Source organism: Neodiprion fabricii, chromosome 4, assembly GCF_021155785.1.
Source record: "Neodiprion fabricii isolate iyNeoFabr1 chromosome 4, iyNeoFabr1.1, whole genome shotgun sequence".
Lineage (NCBI taxonomy): Eukaryota > Metazoa > Arthropoda > Insecta > Hymenoptera > Diprionidae > Neodiprion > Neodiprion fabricii.
In genome coordinates, this window is record NC_060242.1 from 17,479,043 (window position 1) to 17,498,504 (window position 19,462).

The 19,462-nt window shown below is 43.0% G+C and overlaps 3 protein-coding genes across 5 annotated transcripts; 2 read left to right on the forward strand and 1 right to left on the reverse strand.

The window, feature by feature from the left end:
• Positions 1–3,760: 3,760 nt before the first annotated feature.
• Positions 3,761–7,467, forward strand: LOC124181359 (cytochrome P450 307a1-like). Its single transcript, XM_046567862.1, has 3 exons — positions 3,761–4,664; positions 5,246–6,052; positions 6,150–7,467. Exons 1-3 carry the CDS (start codon positions 4,262–4,264, stop codon positions 6,476–6,478), a joined length of 1,539 nt encoding a protein of 512 aa, XP_046423818.1. The 5' UTR covers positions 3,761–4,261; the 3' UTR covers positions 6,479–7,467.
• Positions 7,468–7,845: 378 nt separating this feature from the next.
• On the reverse strand, positions 7,846–12,829 carry LOC124181358 (facilitated trehalose transporter Tret1-2 homolog). 3 transcript variants are annotated; one of them, XM_046567860.1, is made up of 6 exons: positions 12,666–12,829; positions 12,255–12,541; positions 11,643–11,699; positions 9,965–10,100; positions 9,356–9,675; positions 7,846–9,165 (listed from the first exon to the last, which is right to left on the reverse strand). In XM_046567860.1, the coding sequence occupies exons 2-6, from the start codon at positions 12,279–12,281 to the stop codon at positions 8,143–8,145; spliced, it is 1,563 nt and encodes a 520-aa protein (XP_046423816.1). In that variant the 5' UTR covers positions 12,282–12,541; positions 12,666–12,829; the 3' UTR covers positions 7,846–8,142. The 3 variants fall into 3 exon arrangements, with proteins under 3 accessions (XP_046423816.1, XP_046423814.1, XP_046423817.1); XM_046567858.1 differs by lacking the exon at positions 12,666–12,829 and having other exon boundaries at positions 12,255–12,643; XM_046567861.1 differs by lacking the exon at positions 12,666–12,829 and having other exon boundaries at positions 12,444–12,642.
• Positions 12,830–17,595: 4,766 nt separating this feature from the next.
• On the forward strand, positions 17,596–19,442 carry LOC124181361 (protein LSM12 homolog). The gene is made up of 3 exons (XM_046567864.1): positions 17,596–17,846; positions 18,756–19,132; positions 19,198–19,442. The coding sequence occupies exons 1-3, from the start codon at positions 17,726–17,728 to the stop codon at positions 19,273–19,275; spliced, it is 576 nt and encodes a 191-aa protein (XP_046423820.1). The 5' UTR covers positions 17,596–17,725; the 3' UTR covers positions 19,276–19,442.
• The last annotated feature ends 20 nt before the right edge of the window (positions 19,443–19,462 follow it).

Genomic DNA, 19,462 nt, shown 5'->3' on the forward strand with positions numbered 1-19,462 from the left:
TACGATGTACATGTCGTACGTGTGATTCGGGAATACGTTGGAATCAGGTATCGGCAACGAAATTAAATCCAACCGTTAAATTTGATCCCGCTCTCACCTCCGCGTCTCATCTTTGCATCGTCTCATTTTTTGAATAGTTACGACGCGACAGTCGAAAAACGTATCCGCAACACGATTGCCCCTCATTTTTGACCCAGAGTCCAGCCACCCCGTACGATTTGACACCTTTTATTTTTCAACCGCTCCTCGATATCTTCGATCTGTAATCGGACGGGAGCCATTGAGGATGACTCTGAGATGTGTGAATACATGCCCGTGCTCGCGAGCGTCCGTGTGCGTATGTATGTATGTGTGCGAGTGATGGCGATAAGAAGAAGGCATAGTAAAAAGAACAGAACTGAAGATGAGGAGTTAAGAAACGAAAGCCTTGGTTGGTTGTAAAAATACTCCGGACACGAGGTCGCGCGCTTGCAGATCAGCGCGTATCTACGATAAATAGTTGAGCGTAGTTACGCGTTCTTAGAAGCTTCGTAGAAAATGAATCCCACTCGGATATTCTGCCGGAGTCGAATTGTATCGAGAACAACGCATCGAATCGTTCGCGGTTCCATCCTTCGGCCGCCTTCCGTAGAGGGTGGGGCGAACGATTGCGATCCGATTGCGAGCTCGTAACGAATGACGAATTAGACGGGGCCCTACTGTCGAGCTATAGCGAAGATATCAGTCGGTCGGTGAGGATAGATAGGAGATAAGACCAATCTGTCCTCCCCTCGCGTCCCCTTCGACGACGTCGCGAGCCGGTAGGAGATAATACGCGAGTTACCTGTGTTCATTGCTAATGGAAGCAACCTTGATTTTGGTACGAGGCCTTCGCGTCTGGCATACTATTATACGTTGGGTCCAGCGGCTGTACCGGATACCGTCTTGTTCGGCCCCGCAAGCCCCGCTCCTTCTCTCCTCGGTGCTTCTCTCAGGCTGTCCTCAGCACCGTCGGCCGGCCAAGCCGTCTGCCTCCGAGGACCCGCCTCTGTGTTGGTGCCCGGTATACCTATGAGCCGAGGCATTTACGCGGACACATGTGGAGCACGAAAACGGTGACCGCCGAGCCGCCCGATGAGAGCCCCTCGGATTTGTCTGCGTCCCCGAACCTCATCCGTGATCTTGAAACCGTCAGTCACAGTCTCTCTTGGTCTCCGGCTACCCCGAAAAGGGGCAGGGATTCTGAGAACCAGGGCTCCCGGTCACTTGCTCAAACCATCTTGCATCCGGTGGCTAGTGTTCGTTCGGGAGAAGGACGATCGTTTTAGAAGACGCTCCGAGAGTCGTCGCTGAGGTCGGAAGGTACGGCTGCGCTCTTATATAGCCAAGAAGTTTGAATGAACTTGCACATCGCGTGTCGCAATTCGTGTCTCTGCAGCAAACTTCTTGCAACCTCCAGCCGTGCTTCTTTGATCGTCTTCTGTACCGGAAATGACTTCAGTTATTCCGTCGGACCATGTTTCGGGTTCATACTTACCCCGGTAACTTGCCGCTTGTCGTTTTCTTCTTTTGCTTCTTCATGCTTGGACATTTCGCTTTTGTTACCATTCGGAATCCGCGATACCAAATTTGGGCAGGAAGTATTTTCCGCAATCAGGCGAGATGTTGTTACAATTTATGGTGATTTTCAACCAAGGACTACGTGAGAAATTCTGATGACGTCTCGCGTTCTCAAGAATAAGACGTGCAATACACGTAAACAACAATGACCACGATATGTTTGTGGGTTAATAGGTCTTGAAGAAAAAGCTTTAAAAACACAACGCAGTAGCATAATCGATACGTCCGTGTTGTAATGTGTGCAGGTAAGAAGATAATCTGAGAACGGTAAATCGTTTTCCATTAGACGCGACATTACGTCAATGTCGGCAACAGAAAACTCGAGCCGATTAATCGTCGTCTGAAGGACCGAGTCGCTTCGAGGGTATATCTGATTCATGGCAGGACGATAATAAATACCCCGTGTGAGAACCTGCCTATACCTATATCCGTGACACACGTATGTCTGCTCTTTGACAAACAGGAGTATATTAAAACCTACGCGAGGAGGAGACCAAGAATGGAGCTACGCGCTTACCGTATTTGTACATTATAGATACATCTAACCCGCGAGGAAAGACGAAGAGAGAGAGAGAGAGAAAGAGAGAGAGAGAGTGATAGGTACGAACACACACAGGGTGTTGCTGAATTGGCAAGCTAAGCAAACTGCACGCTCGATGCTTTGGCGGGCGCGCACGACTTCCTTTGCAAATTGCTAGGAACGACCATTTGTGGAAACGGTAATCCGGAACAGTCGGCCACGCATCCATTCGGAAAGAAAGTGTGGAAAGTGTTCTTGGTTTCTTCGAAGAAACCGGGGCTGCTTTTATGGTTCGCAGATTTTACATCACCCTGTACCCATCCGCGTCGCGGTATGGATGTCAATCGGAATGGAGGAGAAGAAAAAGCCAAGTGGAAGGAAGCCGAGATTCAGAATTATCTAGGTATCGTTCCATCCTGGAGTTAAAAAGTCACGTTGGCATTGCCATTTATAAATTTACGCATGATGCGCTATATCCATTCCGTGCAGTGCTGCGTCGGCGAATGGAAGCAAATGTCACGTTTTGTCAATGGCAAATTTTCCCCTTGCCTATAATAGGTACATTTGCTGACACTGAAATTCTTCGTTCGGTTAGCTATCGGACGGAGTGAACCGTCACTATCTTCATGTCAATGCAAGCGCTAATCATTTTATTGCTATACGAATTCCGATGCGCGGTATAAATCAACTGCGTAACTTGCGATAAATTGAAAATACCTGTACAAGCGTGGGCCATTCGATTGATTCGTTGGAAATTTTATTCAAGATCTACCGTGTAAAAGTTTCACAAGTCTTATGGGAGCGCTGGTTTTGCATAATCTCTCACCATTGCATTTCTTTGTGAAATTATATGCAACGCCATTGCAACGTGACAAATGAACGACACAGCATACCTACAACATTCCATTATATTAAAATGGAATTTATATAACACGCCAATGCAACGAGTTCAATGACACCGTCAGACTTATAGCAACTCATGAAGGAAATATCGAGAACCCTGTCACTTCGTGAAAAGTAAAATGGGATTTGAAAGAGATGGGAGAGATGCAACGGCATCGGTTCAAACTGCGGGCGATCGAATTTCCATTATGAAATGATCTACCGCATCAGTGGCGGACATTGTAAGCAAGTGAGCAACTGGTACATAGACAGCAAGAGCACAGGAAAGTCAGGAACGAGTTTGAGGTGATTTAACGAGCGAAGAGGCCTCTTCGGAGATCGTATTAGTAACTATACTCGTATATAACTTTAATTGGAGGTGTGACGTAGCGAGCTGCTCCGGGATCCCGAAGTGCATCTGCGGCTCGGAAACTGGTACCACCGCATCCAGCTGGGGAAGAGGAGGTGAGAGGGAAAAAAGGGGGTGGGGGATGCAACCGGGCACGAAGGGGCAAAAAACGAGCGTCTCAGGAGAGTCGGAAGTCACGATCGAGTCGGGTTGGGTCCCCCGGGGGAGGGTAAGGGCCCCCTCCCCCTCCCCCCCGCCCGCCCTCTGTCCCCCCGGGTATTATATTTGAAATTCGTCTCCCGGTAGACTTGGACTACAACTTCGACGACGACGTCGACGAATCCATATGTATGGGGTTTGAGCAAATGTGCTGACTACATTACGCCGCTATATAAGATCGCCTGGCAAGCTTCGATCCCCAGACCGAGTCAGATCGGCAAACGGTTAGCGGACAATAGCAGACGCGTGCGACGAGACAAAATACCGGGAGCCAAATATACACCAACGCTATTAATCCGATTTTAATCAATTTGCATACATACTCCGACTTAAAAGTAAAATATTGCAAGAAAATAAACTGGTTTAAAATCGACAAGCCCATCATCTGACGCTGCAGCTACTATTGATCATCTTTCGAGTCCACGCGATTCACGCAAAATAGAAACCTTTCAGTCGTCCCGATCATAGATTCGTTTGCTTGTTTGCCATTTTTCCTCGTTATCGTTTATTCTCGCTACACATTCTGCAGCAATTAACGACGAGAGAGATACCGGTAGCAAGTATCTAAAACGTGAAACAGTGTGAAAGTCATCTTCGATCCTTCGATATTTTTTATCGGAGATACAGACACCAAGTGCCGTTGACGTGTGAAATTTCGTAGAGAGGAAAAAGGAAATCGTACAGGAAGGAAAATGCCTGCCCTAGCGTTCAGCACGACAACCTACTTCCTCATCACCATCACCATGGTCGCTGTGATCCTGGTATTCTTAGACTACCTGCGATCCCGAAAACCCGTGAAGGGCATCGTGGACATGGAAACTCCGCTGCTTCCCGAGCCACCAGGACCAAAACCCTGGCCGATCCTGGGCTCCCTCCACATTCTTGGACGCTACGACGTGCCCTACAAGGCGTTCGCCGACCTGGCGAGGATCTACGATAGCCAAATAATAAAACTAAGGATGGGATCGGTTCCTTGCGTCGTGGTGAACGGTCTGGAGAACATCAAGGAAGTCCTGATCGCTAAGGGTGCGCAGTTCGACTCGAGACCAAACTTCGCTAGATACCACCAGCTATTCTGCGGGGACAAGGAGAACTGTAAGCATGAAATTTTGCTAAATATCTATCATATTTTTGTTTCCGGGGGGGCCATTTCGACTTATCATTCCTCCTCAAGAGCCGCGGACCGTCGCGTAAAGTCTCGACAGCGTCCGACATCCGGATTTACCGGCTCTCCGGTTTATAGCCTGGAGGATAATACGAAGGCTCGCTCGGACGGTCAGGGTCACCGACGTGAGGCTTTGAGTGTAAACAAACACTCGCGGTCTCTGGGTGTAAGGATGCTGCAATGCATTCGCACACTGACGTGTGCATCGCGAGAGAAAGAGAGAGAGAGAGAGAGAGAGAGAGAGAGGGAAAGGAAAGGGAGCGATCTTTTTGCTGGCGGTTCGCGTACTTGAGGAGGTTCAAAACAAAACGAAAAATCAAATCACCGGGGGTATGTGCGTTATAAGGAAAAACCGGACGAGTCTCCGGCTGCTTCGCCGGTTCTCTCTTTGCCCCTCATCGGCAACCGGATAATTCGCTATTACATGTTAGTTACGTCCTGCTCCCCCCCCCCCACCCTGCCCACCTGTACGGAGGTCTAACCAATTTTTTCCCCTCTTTGCCATTTGCAGCGCTTGCCTTCTGCGACTGGTCCGAGGTCCAGAAGTCCCGGAGGGAGACCCTCAGGGCGCACACCTTCCCCAGGGCGTTCACTGCCAAGTACGACCAGCTTAACTCCATCATCGGACAGGAGGTTGAGTGCTTGGTCAAGTACCTGAACATCGAGAGCTCCCGGGGTTCCGGCGCTGTGGCCGCGAAGCCGCTGATCCTCCACACCTGCGCCAACATATTTACCAACTACTTTTGCTCGAAGAGATTCGACCTGGACCATTCGGAATTCCGCGGGATGATAGAGAACTTCGACAAAGTGTTCTACGAAGTAAACCAGGGATATGCGGCCGACTTCATGCCCTTCCTGATGCCCCTGCACCAGCGAAATATGGCCAGAATGGCCAACTGGAGTCACAAGATCAGGCACTTCGTCGAGAGCAAGGTGATCGAGGACAGGCTTGAGTCATGGACCGATTTTGTGCCGGAAAACGACTACGTCGACTGCCTCGTTAACCACGTGAGGTCCTTCGCCGAGCCCAAGATGTCCTGGGACACAGCGTTATTCGCCCTCGAGGACATCGTCGGCGGACATTCGGCCGTTGGTAATCTGCTCGTAAAGGTACTCGGCTACCTCGTAGCCAATCCCCAAGTCCAGCTGAGGGCACAGGCCGAGATCGACGCCGTAGCTGCCGTGGATGGATGCCAATCGGTTGGACTTGAGCATCGTGGTTCTATGCCGTACACCGAGTCCATAGTCCTGGAGGCGATCAGGTTGATCACTAGTCCGATAGTGCCTCACGTTGCGAACCAGGAGAGCTCAGTAGCCGGTAAGTCACGATCTTTGAACTGACGGAGAACCGATCGCCCTAAAAGTATCGGTACCGATTCATTTACTGACCGTATTCGTTTATTATCTCGTTACAGGGTACAGAGTCGAAAAGGGTTCGCTGATATTCCTCAACAATTATGACCTCAACATGTCCCCCGAGCTCTGGAGCGAACCGACCGAGTTCAAACCCGAGAGGTTCGTCGTGAGTGGCAGGATATGCAAGCCTGAGCACTTTCTCCCGTTCGGCGGCGGCAGGAGATCATGTATGGGTTACAAGATGGTACAGTATCTCAGTTTTTCGATATTAGCAACGGTATTGAAAAACTTTACCATACTGCCGGTCGGCGGTGAGGTGTACAAGGTGCCCATCGGCAACCTAGCCTTACCCGAGAACTCTTTCAACTTCCGTTTCCAGCGGAGATAACTTTTACTGGATTGTTTCTTTACACTACCCGAGATACCGGGGAATGATAGGATTGATTAGAGAAAAGTTATATCACCGGAATTAGATCACCCCTACACTCGTTTAGGTTTCAAGCTTTACTGACATTATTAGTCATTCAAGAATACATATTCGTATCTGTCTAAACGAAATATATACATATACATATATATATATATAATACATACATATTAGATCTACAGTATGTGTATACGATATGTATACTTGACGAGGTAGAACGGTAGCGTTATTCTCAAATGGAAAGAACAAAAAAAAAAAACCGTCTCGTTTTGTACATACAAATTGTCGATACAGTTTGTACTCTGTTATATTATCAATCATTTTGCGGTATCCTCGAGGGCAAAATTGTAAAACGTTGAAAGATGTTTTCCGTTTATTAGAGTTGCAATTTCCGATTATGTGTAAAGTTTTATTCTAGCAAAGGTTTCTGTTTCTCTCTCTCTGTGTCTCTCTCTCTCTCTCTGTCTGTTTCTATTTAGGTTTATTAAAAAAATAAACAATATACATGGTCACCCAATTATTCGATCGGCGATTTTCATTATTGTATATAATACACTTGAACCACAAGTACCGCGTGAAAAATGTTATACACCGCGGTTATTACGCAAAATGTACTTTCACTGTTTCGAAATCTTAATCGAGGTAACATCTTTTAATTATTAATGTTAGCTACACTTATGTATAGCGATAAATATTGTCATACTTATGCAATCATCGTCATTTCTATCGTCATTATTGTTGTTATTATTATTACCATTGTCATCATCATTTTTTTCACTACCATTATTCCAATATTTCGGTTATTATTGCACTTCATCATTTTGTTATTTATTAATTTTATTATTATTACCGCTATTACCGTTATGTGTTATTTTGTTGTTATCAGTATCGTCAATCTTGTATTGCTATTTTCATTCTTATTTTTATTCCAATTATTATTATTATTATTATTATTATTATTATTATTATTATTATTATTATTATTATTATTATTATTATTATTATTATTATTATTATTATTATTATTATTGTTATTATTATCATCATCATCATCATCATTATCATTATTTCTATCACTAATATTATTATCATCAATGTTTTTTTTTCTATTATTGCCTTTTCATTTCTTCTTTAATTTTATTTTCTTCTGTTTCCACGTCATGTGTTGTGTTTGTTATTTAATTATTGTGATTGTTACCCCTTTTGTTAATTTATTATTTAAGATTTTAATAAAAAAAACAAATAAAACAAAACCAGAAATGGAGCAACCTTAATATTGGAGAGCTTTGGAGCAAAACTTAATCGGCGTGTATCGTCTTTAACCTATGCACTCTTCATTTAATTTTATTGTTTGATTAGGACAGTTTGAATACTTATATATCTAGTGATGTAGCCGTATAACGCAATGTTCATTTCGCAATCGATTCTTAATGTTGTATAGATAATCTTCGTTTGCCGCTCTTGGGGGGGTCCTGATAATGTTGTTCGACACAGATATGAAAATATCGCAATGCACGGTATTGCGAAAAGAGAATGATAAGTAGAACGAGCTTTTGGCAAAACAACTGATAGTGGCATTTGCGTTAAAAACAATTATATAATTTATACTAACTAATTTCGTAATGTTAAACTTGGTCCATTGAATTATTAAGACGTTGATCTTTGCTTGTAATAATCTTGAGCTGAAGATCCTTATCACCATTTTCATCACTGCAGCCTATAGTTTTCGTTTTGCCGTTGACGGTACTCGCCTTTTTGTTATTCTTGTACGACTCCTCGATTTCCCGAAGAGTCTTGCCCTTCGTTTCGGGTAACAAGGCAGCAACGAAAATAGTCCCGGCTAGTGAGAAAGCTGTGTAGAAGATGAAAACACCGTGCTTGTCGATCGACTTAAGCATTTCGGGGTACACTTTGAGCGCTATAAAGCTGAAGACGTAGGCGAGGCAGGTCGTCAATCCTGACAGTATATCCTTGAACCTGGCCGGATAGACCTCACCGATCATAGCGAATGGCAGGACCAAGAACCCCATAGTGCTCATCAGTATGTACATGAGGATCGAGATCGCGGGTATCACTCCTCGGTCTGGAATCTCGAAGCCGTTACTCGAAGCCCACGAGTAGACCGACAGTATCCCCATGAAAAGCGTCATCCCTGCCCCGGATCCCACTGACGGAATCCTCCGTCCATACCTCATGGACACCCACGACACGCAAAGCGTCCCCAGGACCCGGGTTAATCCGATAAAGATGGCCATCAGCTTCCCGTCGATCTGGATCCCAGCCTCCCGGGCAAAGTCGACCGCGTAATAAATAATGACAAAGGTGCCTGAGAACTGTTGGAAGAAGAAGTAGCCCACCATTACGAAAAATGGCTTGAGATTCTCGGCCCTGAATATGCTGCCAATTCTCGAAACCGGCCTGGCCGCATCGTCGACGTTCGCATTGGATTTCAATAGCTCCTCGAGGAGGTGTTCCGGCGTCTTTTTGTCCTTTCGCACGCCGTTCAGACGCCGCAACGAATCTTCAGCTGCCTTCGAACGCCCGGAAGCCTTCAGAAACGTCGGGGATTCCGGCATCATAAGGAATGTCAGGACCAACGAAAACGCCGCGAACATACCGCAGAGCAACGCTACGAGTCGCCAGTTTTCCTGAAGCAAAAGAGGTTACGGATAACTTTCGCGTCGTTGATGGAATCGAAATTGCGGACCACTGTTCGATCAGCTGATCGCTCGGGCGGAGCGGAGACAAACTGCACACACGTAGCGAAAAATTACTCTTATCGTCGGTACGACTCACTCGGTTGCGTTGGCTAATGTTCTCTAATCGAGAAGACCTCACCTTACAGAAGAATCCAAGCATGTAAACGATCAAGACCCCAGTCGCGATCGATACGCTAGTCCAGGTCACAACGATTCCCCGGAGCTTAGAGCCCGCAACTTCGGCTGCGTAAATCGTCGACGGTGCCGACGCCAGGCCTATGGCCACACCGCAAATCGCTCTTCCAGTTAGGACGCAGCCGAAACCTGGTGAAAAGTAGATCACCAGCCAGCCAACCAACGACACGAACGATGTTGTCATTATCCCGAATCTTCGACTTCGTTGCATCGCCAGACCGGACAGTATGCATCCAATTGGTGTAGTGATCGCCGTCACACTCGCTAAATGAAACAAAATCGGACTGGGTTAGATTGGATAAACACAGGCTTGGTATATTTCTTGACAAGGTCTTTGGAATCTTGAGGAGGTCAAGTAGAACGTCGGAAAGACTTCCGAAGAACCTTGTCGGGATAATGTGAAGTCGGAAAGACCAGTTGAGAAAATCTCCTGCAATGTCTGTAAAAGCTTTGAAAGTGGCTTATACGATAGTCCCTGAAGCCTTTCGGACTCCCTGAAAGACTACAGAGACATAGTCGAATGAAATTTGGTTAACAAAGAACTTGAACTGACCAAACCAAGACAGCTGATCATCAGTAATCGACATCCCGCTTTTGGGTGAGCCGAGGGGTCCGAGGGCAACGGCGCTGTATCCGACTCCCATTGCGGGTCCGAGAACCGAAGAGTTCGCGATCAAGCAAGCCAGCATCTGGAGGGTAATGGCGTCGATTAGAAATGGGTTATAACACTGCCACGACCTGATGACCATCGCGGTGACCGCGTTCGCATCCTCAATTAGCGTTTTTCGAATTACTGAAGCAGCGCGCGCGATAAATCGGCGATATTTTTGCCGCGCCCTGTGTCAAGGGCGGGTCAATTATCTCAGGATCTAACGATACGTGCCATTCTAATATTGGATGTACTATATACGAATATCGCCACCGCTACCACCACCGACGCCGTCGTTGCGAGTTACGTAAACGTGCCGCCATACAATACAATCTGGGTGAAAAAATGTCTACCCCGACGGAGTAAAATATTATGCATTTCAATTCCCGCAATTCGCGTGTGTAGGTTTACCGTGCGAAATGCACATACGTCGGCCCCGTGATCGCAAATCCACCAACACAATCGACGATATATGCGAAATCAGTATACTGTCTCAGCGCGCTAGTGACCCACGAGAAAAGGCCTCTTTCTCGATAAAAATTAACAGGAATAATGCGACAGACATATCCACATATCTATCTCTATCGGCATCAATCGCGTCTATTTGCTATCGCAGATTCTATCAAATTTCCGGTTGTTACATGGTTTTCAATTTGAATTGAACGAACGATTTGAACGAATCGAAATGTTTAATTTCAATATTTATCGCAAGAAATATCGTCAATTGCGTATGCAATTTTGCTTTCATATTATCGGTTCACCAAACTTAAGCCTTGATTTATCCATATTTATTGCATGGATTCTTTCGCAATTCTTATCTAAACTATTACTTTTTGCTTTTCCTCGATTTCGACGTACGCAATTAGTCAACAATGAATAATACACGAGTTATAATAATAGACAGCCGTCATTGTGAAATGTAAACAGCCGTTCTTTGTGCGGCGAGATAAGGTAGCATGAAGTCTGGTTTTTTCGCAATAAAGTAAGAAAGAAAAATAACGGAAACGAAGAGTTATTTACGCAGATAGTATTAGGAAATCGTTGAATGGAGATTCATATTTGCGAATAAATTGATCGTTTCATCACTGAAAGCTGTTGGATGTATAAATTGTAAATACTCAAGTAACATTATACGAGCTGGCATCAGTTAGATAAAGCAATTAGTACGAGAATAAATCTGTAATCTGTTTGCCGTTGCACTTACGTCGATGCAAATTTGTATAAACATGTTTCATGTGTCACAAGACGTTTTTAATCATTGGAAAAATACACCGACATTCAAATCACGATTGCATTTACACGTTAACTGCAAATTGTGTTAATTACCTTCGTACAATCGCTGAGTTATTTAAAAAAATTAAAAGAGAAGTGAAACGAGAAGAAGAGTATTGATACATGTAAGTGAAGTTTAGCGAGAAAAAAATATGGAAGAATCAAAAAGGCACGCACGTCATTGGTATTTGATTTTGTAACTCAAAGGATTTAAGTGTTTTTGATTTCAACAAGTGATATGAAGCGACAAAAAAATTCGGATTTGAAAGAGAGCTAAATTTGAAGTCGTGGTTGCAAAAGTTTGACCAACCTGGTGAAAAGTTTCCCTTCTGAATCTTCTGTTGCACTTCTCGGGTTGTCCATCTCCCTAAAAAGTCGAATTACTCAAAATAAGTGAAAAAGGATAACACAGGGCTACAAAATTTTTATGGAAAAATGCTAAATAAATGATTTACTGGGATTCTGACGTATTTTGAAGATTTCCGATAGGATTTCGAGATATTCCGATCGGAAAAAGGTATTTCTGGTAGAAATGTAACTTTTTAACTCGGATTATCTCCCAAACCGTTTCACAAATCAAGGTGAAGAAAATTGCAAGCGTGATAAAATTTCAAAAACGTATGTCATTCTACAGAGCACAACACATACATTTCTTTCATCGCACAGTATGAAAAAAATGTGCAATTGTAGTAAAAAGTACCATTTTTCGATCAAAATATCTCGAAATATCTCTAAATCCCGAAATGATGGAAAAAAACGAGCAACTTCATCGTATCCAGCGTAACAATATGTGTTGAAAATATACTAACTTATTCATTTATCATTTTCTGGCAAAAATTTTAGAGCCTTGTGTAATCGATGAGAACTTGAACTGACCCTTCGTGACTGAGTAAAATAATGCATTTAGGTAATTTTATATCACCTCAGTGAGAGCAGTCGCAGTTTCCATAGCGTAATTCTCGTGAATTCCGATGCTGGGACTAAGGAAAATTGTCTGTAGTGCAGAATTGACTTTCACCACGCGAGACGAACGGCTCCTCTCTTCGTAAACGAACGATCAACTGTCACGATTCACCGTGTTGTAACTTCGAAATTTGTTTATATTACTCACAGAGTTTAATCCCCCTCATTTGCATACACCAGATCGTGAATTGGTTTCAGAGGCTACTGAATACAGTAGACGCTTCCATAACTTGACTCGTCGGGATCCTGAGCATTACCATAACTTGACTTACAACTCGTTCTCCCACTTTCGTATCCACGAACACGCATGCGCATGAATATTACCAGAATATTACGTTTCCTAAGCAATTTTATCACAGTTGACACTGACCTTCTTGAAGATGACCAACAGGAAGAACAATAAGAACTTTGTCGCCGAAGTAACGTTGTCCTGTGTAATCGTCAATGCACTGTGTGCGACACTCGACGCTTGAAGTGGGGACAATCCGCGATATGGGAATTTGAGTTGTGGGAACTGGTCGCCGTGGAAACAAGTTAAAAAACTGAAACGGTTGAGTTAGCGAAGCATCTACTGTATGCAATCCTCGAACATAAACTAATATGAAACCGACGGAGCGATAAGACGATTCGTCGTTATTCGCTTCGTTGTGTTTAATTTTACTGTTGTATGCTAGGTGCGTAACGTACAATAGTAATAAACCAATCAGACGGCTTTGCCCGTTTTGCGTGGCTTCTCATCGGAAGCAAGGTTTCAAAAGGGTAAACACACCATCTACACATTATAGTCCTACATATACACAGTGCTTAAAAAGACGAAATTTCTCATACAGTAATAAACTAAGTTTGTTTTGCGTGTACATGTAACGCTGATGTGCGTATCTGTACACAGATCTCACACACGCTAGTAGCGCGCTTAAAAATTGCACCCTTAACGTATAACGGTTTCTCTTCTCACCGTTCTTCCATATCTTGTTTACGGAATCGCTACTTCAGCATTCAATATTGCAGTAACATTGCAGCAATGTAACGTGTAACATTTGTAATATTGCATGCAATTGTCGACATATTGCAGCAATGTTGAAATGTCTTCTATCTTTATTCCATGGCGGTTTCGATCCCACCCTGTTATTAGAGTGTTTTTTTCAGTGGATTCTAAGATCAGCGATATTAGAGTGATATTTCAGGTAATCACTCAAATTCCACTCAATTCTTCCGTGTAGTTGTGAAATTTTTCCACTACAGTTTTACCAAAATTACACTCAAAACATCCACTCTGTAATCATCAAAATATCCATAATTTTAATCCACCGGCGATCTCTAAATTATAAGTCCAATAAATACTGATTTGACTAACAAAGGGATTTGATGGTTCTGAGGTAGGTTGAAGGGGGACCCATCTCGGGTACTAAGCTAACGATATTTTGTTCTATATTATTATTGTCTTATTGTCAATTCTTCAGAAAATTTTTGGGGGACCCCCTTCCGCACTAGATATAACTCTGATCTTTGTTACCTGGCGAGTAATCGTGCGTGGTCCAGCGGGTAAGGTCGGCGACTGGCACACTGGCGAACCTGGTTTAGTTGTCGGCATTTTTTTTTTCCAAATCTTATTTTAAATTATGAATAAAGAGTAGTTAAAAATAAACACATACTTTTTATTGTATTATATAGACAATTTTTATTTCAGTGATTTTCCGGTGCTGCTTTTGTCGTGGTTTTTATGTAATAACAGTGAAAATACAGTGTAAAAATTTTTATCTACACCGGGTCCGTGACGTCTAATAGTGTAATCGAAGTGAAATCTAAGTGTAACTAAGTTCGCTTTCAGTGGGACGGAACCCGCCCGGCTCACAGTGCATGATTGTTGCGATCTTTCAATGTACCATTTCAGTAATATTTCGATAGATAAATAGAATAATGTACACAGCTTAAATAGCACGCTATTTTAGATTTATCATTTCACATAGAATGGGGTACATGTTACATATAAATTTAGAAAACAACAGTTTTATAATACACATAATTGAGATCACGGTATAGTTACGCTGACCTTCCGTGAAAAACAAAAACCATAACAAGTTTTCACTTCGCAGTACATTACACTTAAAACATAATACGTATGTACTAGGGTGCTTTTTTTTGGACTATTTTTTTTTCGGTCCCATCGTGAAATTTTGTTGGAAATACAACAAAAAAAAATTCCCTGAAAGATTGAGCCCTTAATATTAATATTAAGTGCTCGCCCAAGGCATGTAAAGATTTCCCGCTTAAAATACACGTAAACCTTAATTTTTTTTCTTTGAAACATCTACAGTTCAGAGGCATTCTATGGTGTAGTCTAGGACGTCAGTAGGTTTTCTTCGGAATGAAATGCTCTACAAAAGTGCTCATTGCGGTGAAGTCGTAACTCACACCGGCGAAGTCGTACGGGCCACGCAAACCCAATTTTTTCATGAAATTCTTGTTTTTTTGCCCCTATCTCGTAAATGACAAGAGCTACAAAAAAAGGAATCTTTCTACTTACTGTTGCCGAAAATTCCTTGCGCTTACACTTTTATCGTGGAAGATTTGAAGTTTATTTCAATTATTTTTTTTTACGGACTTATAGTGGTGATTTTCATAATTTCACCGTAGTCTCCCCTTAAAAACTGTTTGTAAATGCGACTCATCGTCGATCAGATCATTTTTAGTGATATGTTATTTATTTATTCATTCCCTTTTTCATTTTTGTTTCTTTGTATTCTGTCACTTCCCATTTTCAACAGCTCCTTCAATCAACGAGCGGTTTGGAAATGTTATATAAACGTTGTATCCACAGTGTTGTATGAGAAACTTATTTTAGTACTAATCTTCAATTACTATTTGTAGAAATCGTTACCTGGAGTGTTATCATAACTGCAAACATGAATTAATATTTGTTAATCACATAATTGTTATATCTCAGGGAGCGTTCAAATATTACGTAACGTTTTATCGGTCATTTTAACCAGCCCCCTCTCCTATGTAACAGACCGTAACAATCGAGTCAAGCCCCCCCCCCCCCCCCTTCCCCCCCGCCCCGGACACCTGTTCCGTAACATTAAACATAATAATCTGCAACGCAACAACTAATTTGCTATTCTAAATTTAAGTGTGAGAGAGATAGCACTGTGAGTGCCTAGTTAAGGGAACAGATGTTATCCGTCAACCACTCAACTTTTTACTTTGTCGAAAAATTCGTGTACTCAAATGTAGAGAAAAAAAAAAAATTCATAATTTCACAGTTTCTACCATTCAATACAGTTACTCAACTAACGACTGTTGCTCCCTCCTCCCGCGTAAAATTACCGTAACGCTGACGGAGATAACCGTTTTACAGAATATAACTGACAAGTCATTATCGACTAATTCGTTGACTTGCTTTTTCTTTTGTGCACTGTCGTGTATGTTATACCTTTGTGCTTACTGGACTGCTATTAAGCAGTATATCTATTCGCCGATGTTACTTCGCGCAAATTGCACGATGCATGCGAATGGAAACGCACAATGCTCGCAAATATGACGTCTATCGCATCAGCTGTCATATACGGATAATTATAGATTTGATCACATGGATGATCAATATGACAAACGAGATTATCGACACCCTGCTCTTATCCCCCCCCCTCTTCCCCCCCTCTTCTTTCCTCTTAATCCTCTTAATTCTGATCTTTATTTTATTACTCACATTCAGACATGACGTGTTTTATTTTTCTGTTTAATGTCGCATAGTCAGCATTTTGTAATCAGGGTAACTCATGGATATTTTACGGTCAGCGAATGAACGTAAGTGAAGGAAGTGTGAAGCTTTGTTTCTTTAAATTAATGCATGTACTTATGTCTGTTCTATTCCAGTTGAATTGATTCGTCTACGTTTTTTGTATTATTTACAGGTTCGTGATTACTGTGACTTGGCTGATTTCGTTCAGCATTGAATGTCAGTGGAAAACAGACTTTCTTTCTGACGTTAAAAGAAATAAAATAATACTTAGATCATTATATGATTTCTTTTTTAAATCTGGTGAAATGGTTGGCACTGTTTACGTAATATAAAATTGTAGATCTGAGTGACAAGGGGGTTTATTGCGTAACCAGGTCGTTCGCCGTGACACGCTAGGAATAACTGTATCCATGCATGATATCTGAGTGAGTAACGGAGACCATGCGGATGACAGAAGGAGCATAGACTGCAGGTATGTATTATAGGGTTACGCGGAGATGGAGCTGGATAGACTTTGGAATGGTGATAATGTAAACTGCAGCATGCAAACTGGTCGATAAGAATTACGTGCATCGTCATGCATGATCGTACCGTCGAACGTGTGACACATTAAAAAGGCACGTGCTCTATGTCGTATATATACATATCTCGTGCGGCGCCAAGAACAATTGATATTCCAATACCAGGTCATAGTTCGCGCTTCATACTACAGCTCCGCGCTATTTCGTATGTACATGTATGCGCATACACCTTCATATGCACATGCGTTGTCTACCCTGCAGCTACTGCTCGTCGATCCTGCACCTGTGCATTGCGTTTTTTAAAGTACAGTTACGCCGTGTGTCACAGTATACAGCAGTTCGCGTAGCCTGCGTACGCTCATTCTACTGGTCGCATAGGACGAATTATTATTATCACCGTCATAGTCACATTTCCATATTTTTTACCTACATACTTGTATTTATATTTCCAGGTACCTTAAGTACCCTTAAGTCGCACGCCTCCGACATGATTCACCTGAGCTGTATGCAATGCGTTTAATCGCTGACGATATGTAAAAAGTATCTTATAATACCCTGTGATCCTCTTTTCGCTACAGTTGTTGTTATATTTATCGAGCCTTTTCTTTTTTCGATATTTCAATCATGTGAACCATAGCAATCATCTATCATAAGTACGTCAAGTCGACCTTCTCAGATAAATTCATCTAAAAATACGACAGTTTGATAGACTGATAAGTAGAAAAAAAAATTGAAAATATTCGTACTTTATTAGTAAATCTGAACAATGAAAAAATTGCAGTTGTGAAATGATGAGTTCATTACGAATAACGTCAAATATTCCAAAGTAACTTCGAGATCAAGTGACTGCTAAGATTTTTTAAATTGCGCCGTGGTGACAGGCGGCAGGCAACTTGACAGACACGCGTGAGCTGCGGGAAACTCAAACATTGCCGGTGGCAGCACAATAGCAAAGACCGGATTTGCTGGTCCACCACCCCATCTTGAATTTTTCATGGTCAATGACACGGGGATCGGCGCGCTTCTGCCGCCGCGCTGCAGCGTTCGCCCAGCGAAGTAAATCGCAGCCACGGTGCATGTGCGTGCAGAAGACAAGGACTTGCGGTTGCACCGTCGGCGGGGCGGAGGGGGACGGTTTCACATTCACGTTTGTTAGGAGTGTGGTGAAAAATGGCTGGCGTCAGCGACTGGTTTAGCATCGGTAGTACGGTGGCATGTAAAACGTGTTACAACAAGGAGATCGAGGGTGAAGTCCTCGCCTTTGATCCACAGACAAAAATGCTTATACTAAGTATCCTTTTTGCCTAAAAACATCGCCGCCTCTTGGTTACTACCCATTTGTTTGTCATCTTAATCTTTGCGTGCGCCGGACTGACCAGCCCAGATAACAGACCAATTTTTATCACCTTTTATCGCGTTCGTGACTGAAGTTAGTTTATTATTCCGCGGCCCTCCAGCGTTCCCGTTTCATAAAACAACCTAGTCAATACTATATCGTTATTCCAAGCTCAGCCATTCCTGAATTCGACGAATATAAACTGAGATAACCTCTTTGCTAGACGGCGTTTGCCCCATGCGACGCCATGTTGAAGTTTCGGTGCTGATACATGGGATTTTTTCATCCACGTTTAACATGAACCCATCGCCTTGGCGTTCTCCCAAATGACACTCAATTCTGCCCGAAACATTTCATGTTCATATCATGTCAATTCTACTATCAAACAATCCTAAAAACTCGTTTAAACTTCCGCCGGAACTCGAACTGTCATTTCATTTTTGATCACAAAGTTATTCTCGTCTGCGTTTTTCTATCGTGCACGCGGATGTCTTAAATAGAAATTACTAGTCTTGTCATGCTTGTCAGGGCGTGATCCCACGTTTGGTCCATACCTTTTCAAACAAATCAACACGAAATATAACCTAATTACGGTGAAAACGCGTTTCTTGAATACAGTTGCGCGTTTCGTTAACGTTAAAGTTGTAGTGACATTTATAACGTTTCGGCAATGGTTGCAACATCTCACCTTGCATCAATTCATTCGAAGCAAGTTCAAGTATGATTCTGCAAAAATAGGCAAATATTAAGGTAGATTTAAACGAGTCAGGCTCTTTCAAAAGTTGAAACAACCTCTACTCACTTGCAAGCTCTCTCTCACCTGAAAACTTCTTTCTACTTTTCCTTAACTTTGGATGTAATCAGAATGTCCAGCGACGTGTGGTAGAATGTCTCTAAATGACGTCCATATAGTGAATCTGTCCCTTGTGTCGGACGTTCAAGTGAAGCGAGAGGTCAGTCCGACGGGTGGCGACCCCCCGCAGAGTCTGAATCTCCGGAGGCTGAATACGCGGGTACGAAATCATGTCGAAGAGAAAAAGAGGATGGTAAAAGCGCTGCAGGCCGGCGTTTCACCGGACGGCCAGAAGCTCTTCATAGCGATAGCAAAAACTATTCAAGACATAACGTGGAGTGGACCAAACATCATAGTTTGGAAATCTGTCACCATCGCACCTCCTTATACACTTGAAAACATCCATGGCGATGAGGAATCAAAGGCTTATACCCATGTTAGAAAAGTGGTACGTGGGTTGAGAAGCGTTTACCTCCGTTTAGCCTTTTAATAACTTCTCATTTTTTTCCACAGGTTGAAAAATACGTAAAAGACTCTGCTGTGGCTGAGTCGCATCAACAAACTGCGCAGAAAAGTGCCAGCTTGCAGTAGTCGAGAGGACTGCAACTTCTACAGAAAAATTGAAAGCTAAGCAAACGAACGATTCAAAATAAGCGCATGCGAACAATACGCGGATAGCTGGTTGTTGTGCTATAAACGAATTGATTTTTTAAAACGTGAACAAACAAAATGGAAAATAAAATGCGAATGGAGAAACATCCGGGTAGTTTAAATTACT

Excerpts from the sequence above, each read along its gene's own strand:
- LOC124181359 (XM_046567862.1), top strand. The coding sequence starts at position 4,262 with ATGCCTGCCCTAGCGTTCAGCACGACAACCTACTTCCTCATCACCATC. Across the intron at positions 4,665-5,245 it reads CTGCGGGGACAAGGAGAACT|CGCTTGCCTTCTGCGACTGG; the intron begins GTAAGCATGAAA and ends TGCCATTTGCAG. Across the intron at positions 6,053-6,149 it reads CCAGGAGAGCTCAGTAGCCG|GGTACAGAGTCGAAAAGGGT; the intron begins GTAAGTCACGAT and ends ATCTCGTTACAG.
- LOC124181358 (XM_046567860.1), bottom strand. The coding sequence starts at position 12,281 with ATGGAAACTGCGACTGCTCTCACTGAG. Across the intron at positions 11,700-12,254 it reads CTGCGACTGCTCTCACTGAG|GGAGATGGACAACCCGAGAA; the intron begins GTGATATAAAAT and ends TCGACTTTTTAG. Across the intron at positions 9,676-9,964 it reads TGATCAGCTGTCTTGGTTTG|CGAGTGTGACGGCGATCACT; the intron begins GTCAGTTCAAGT and ends TGTTTCATTTAG.
- LOC124181361 (XM_046567864.1), top strand. The coding sequence starts at position 17,726 with ATGGCTGGCGTCAGCGACTGGTTTAGCATCGGTAGTACGGTGGCATGT. Across the intron at positions 17,847-18,755 it reads GACAAAAATGCTTATACTAA|AATGTCCAGCGACGTGTGGT; the intron begins GTATCCTTTTTG and ends GGATGTAATCAG. Across the intron at positions 19,133-19,197 it reads ATACCCATGTTAGAAAAGTG|GTTGAAAAATACGTAAAAGA; the intron begins GTACGTGGGTTG and ends TTTTTTCCACAG.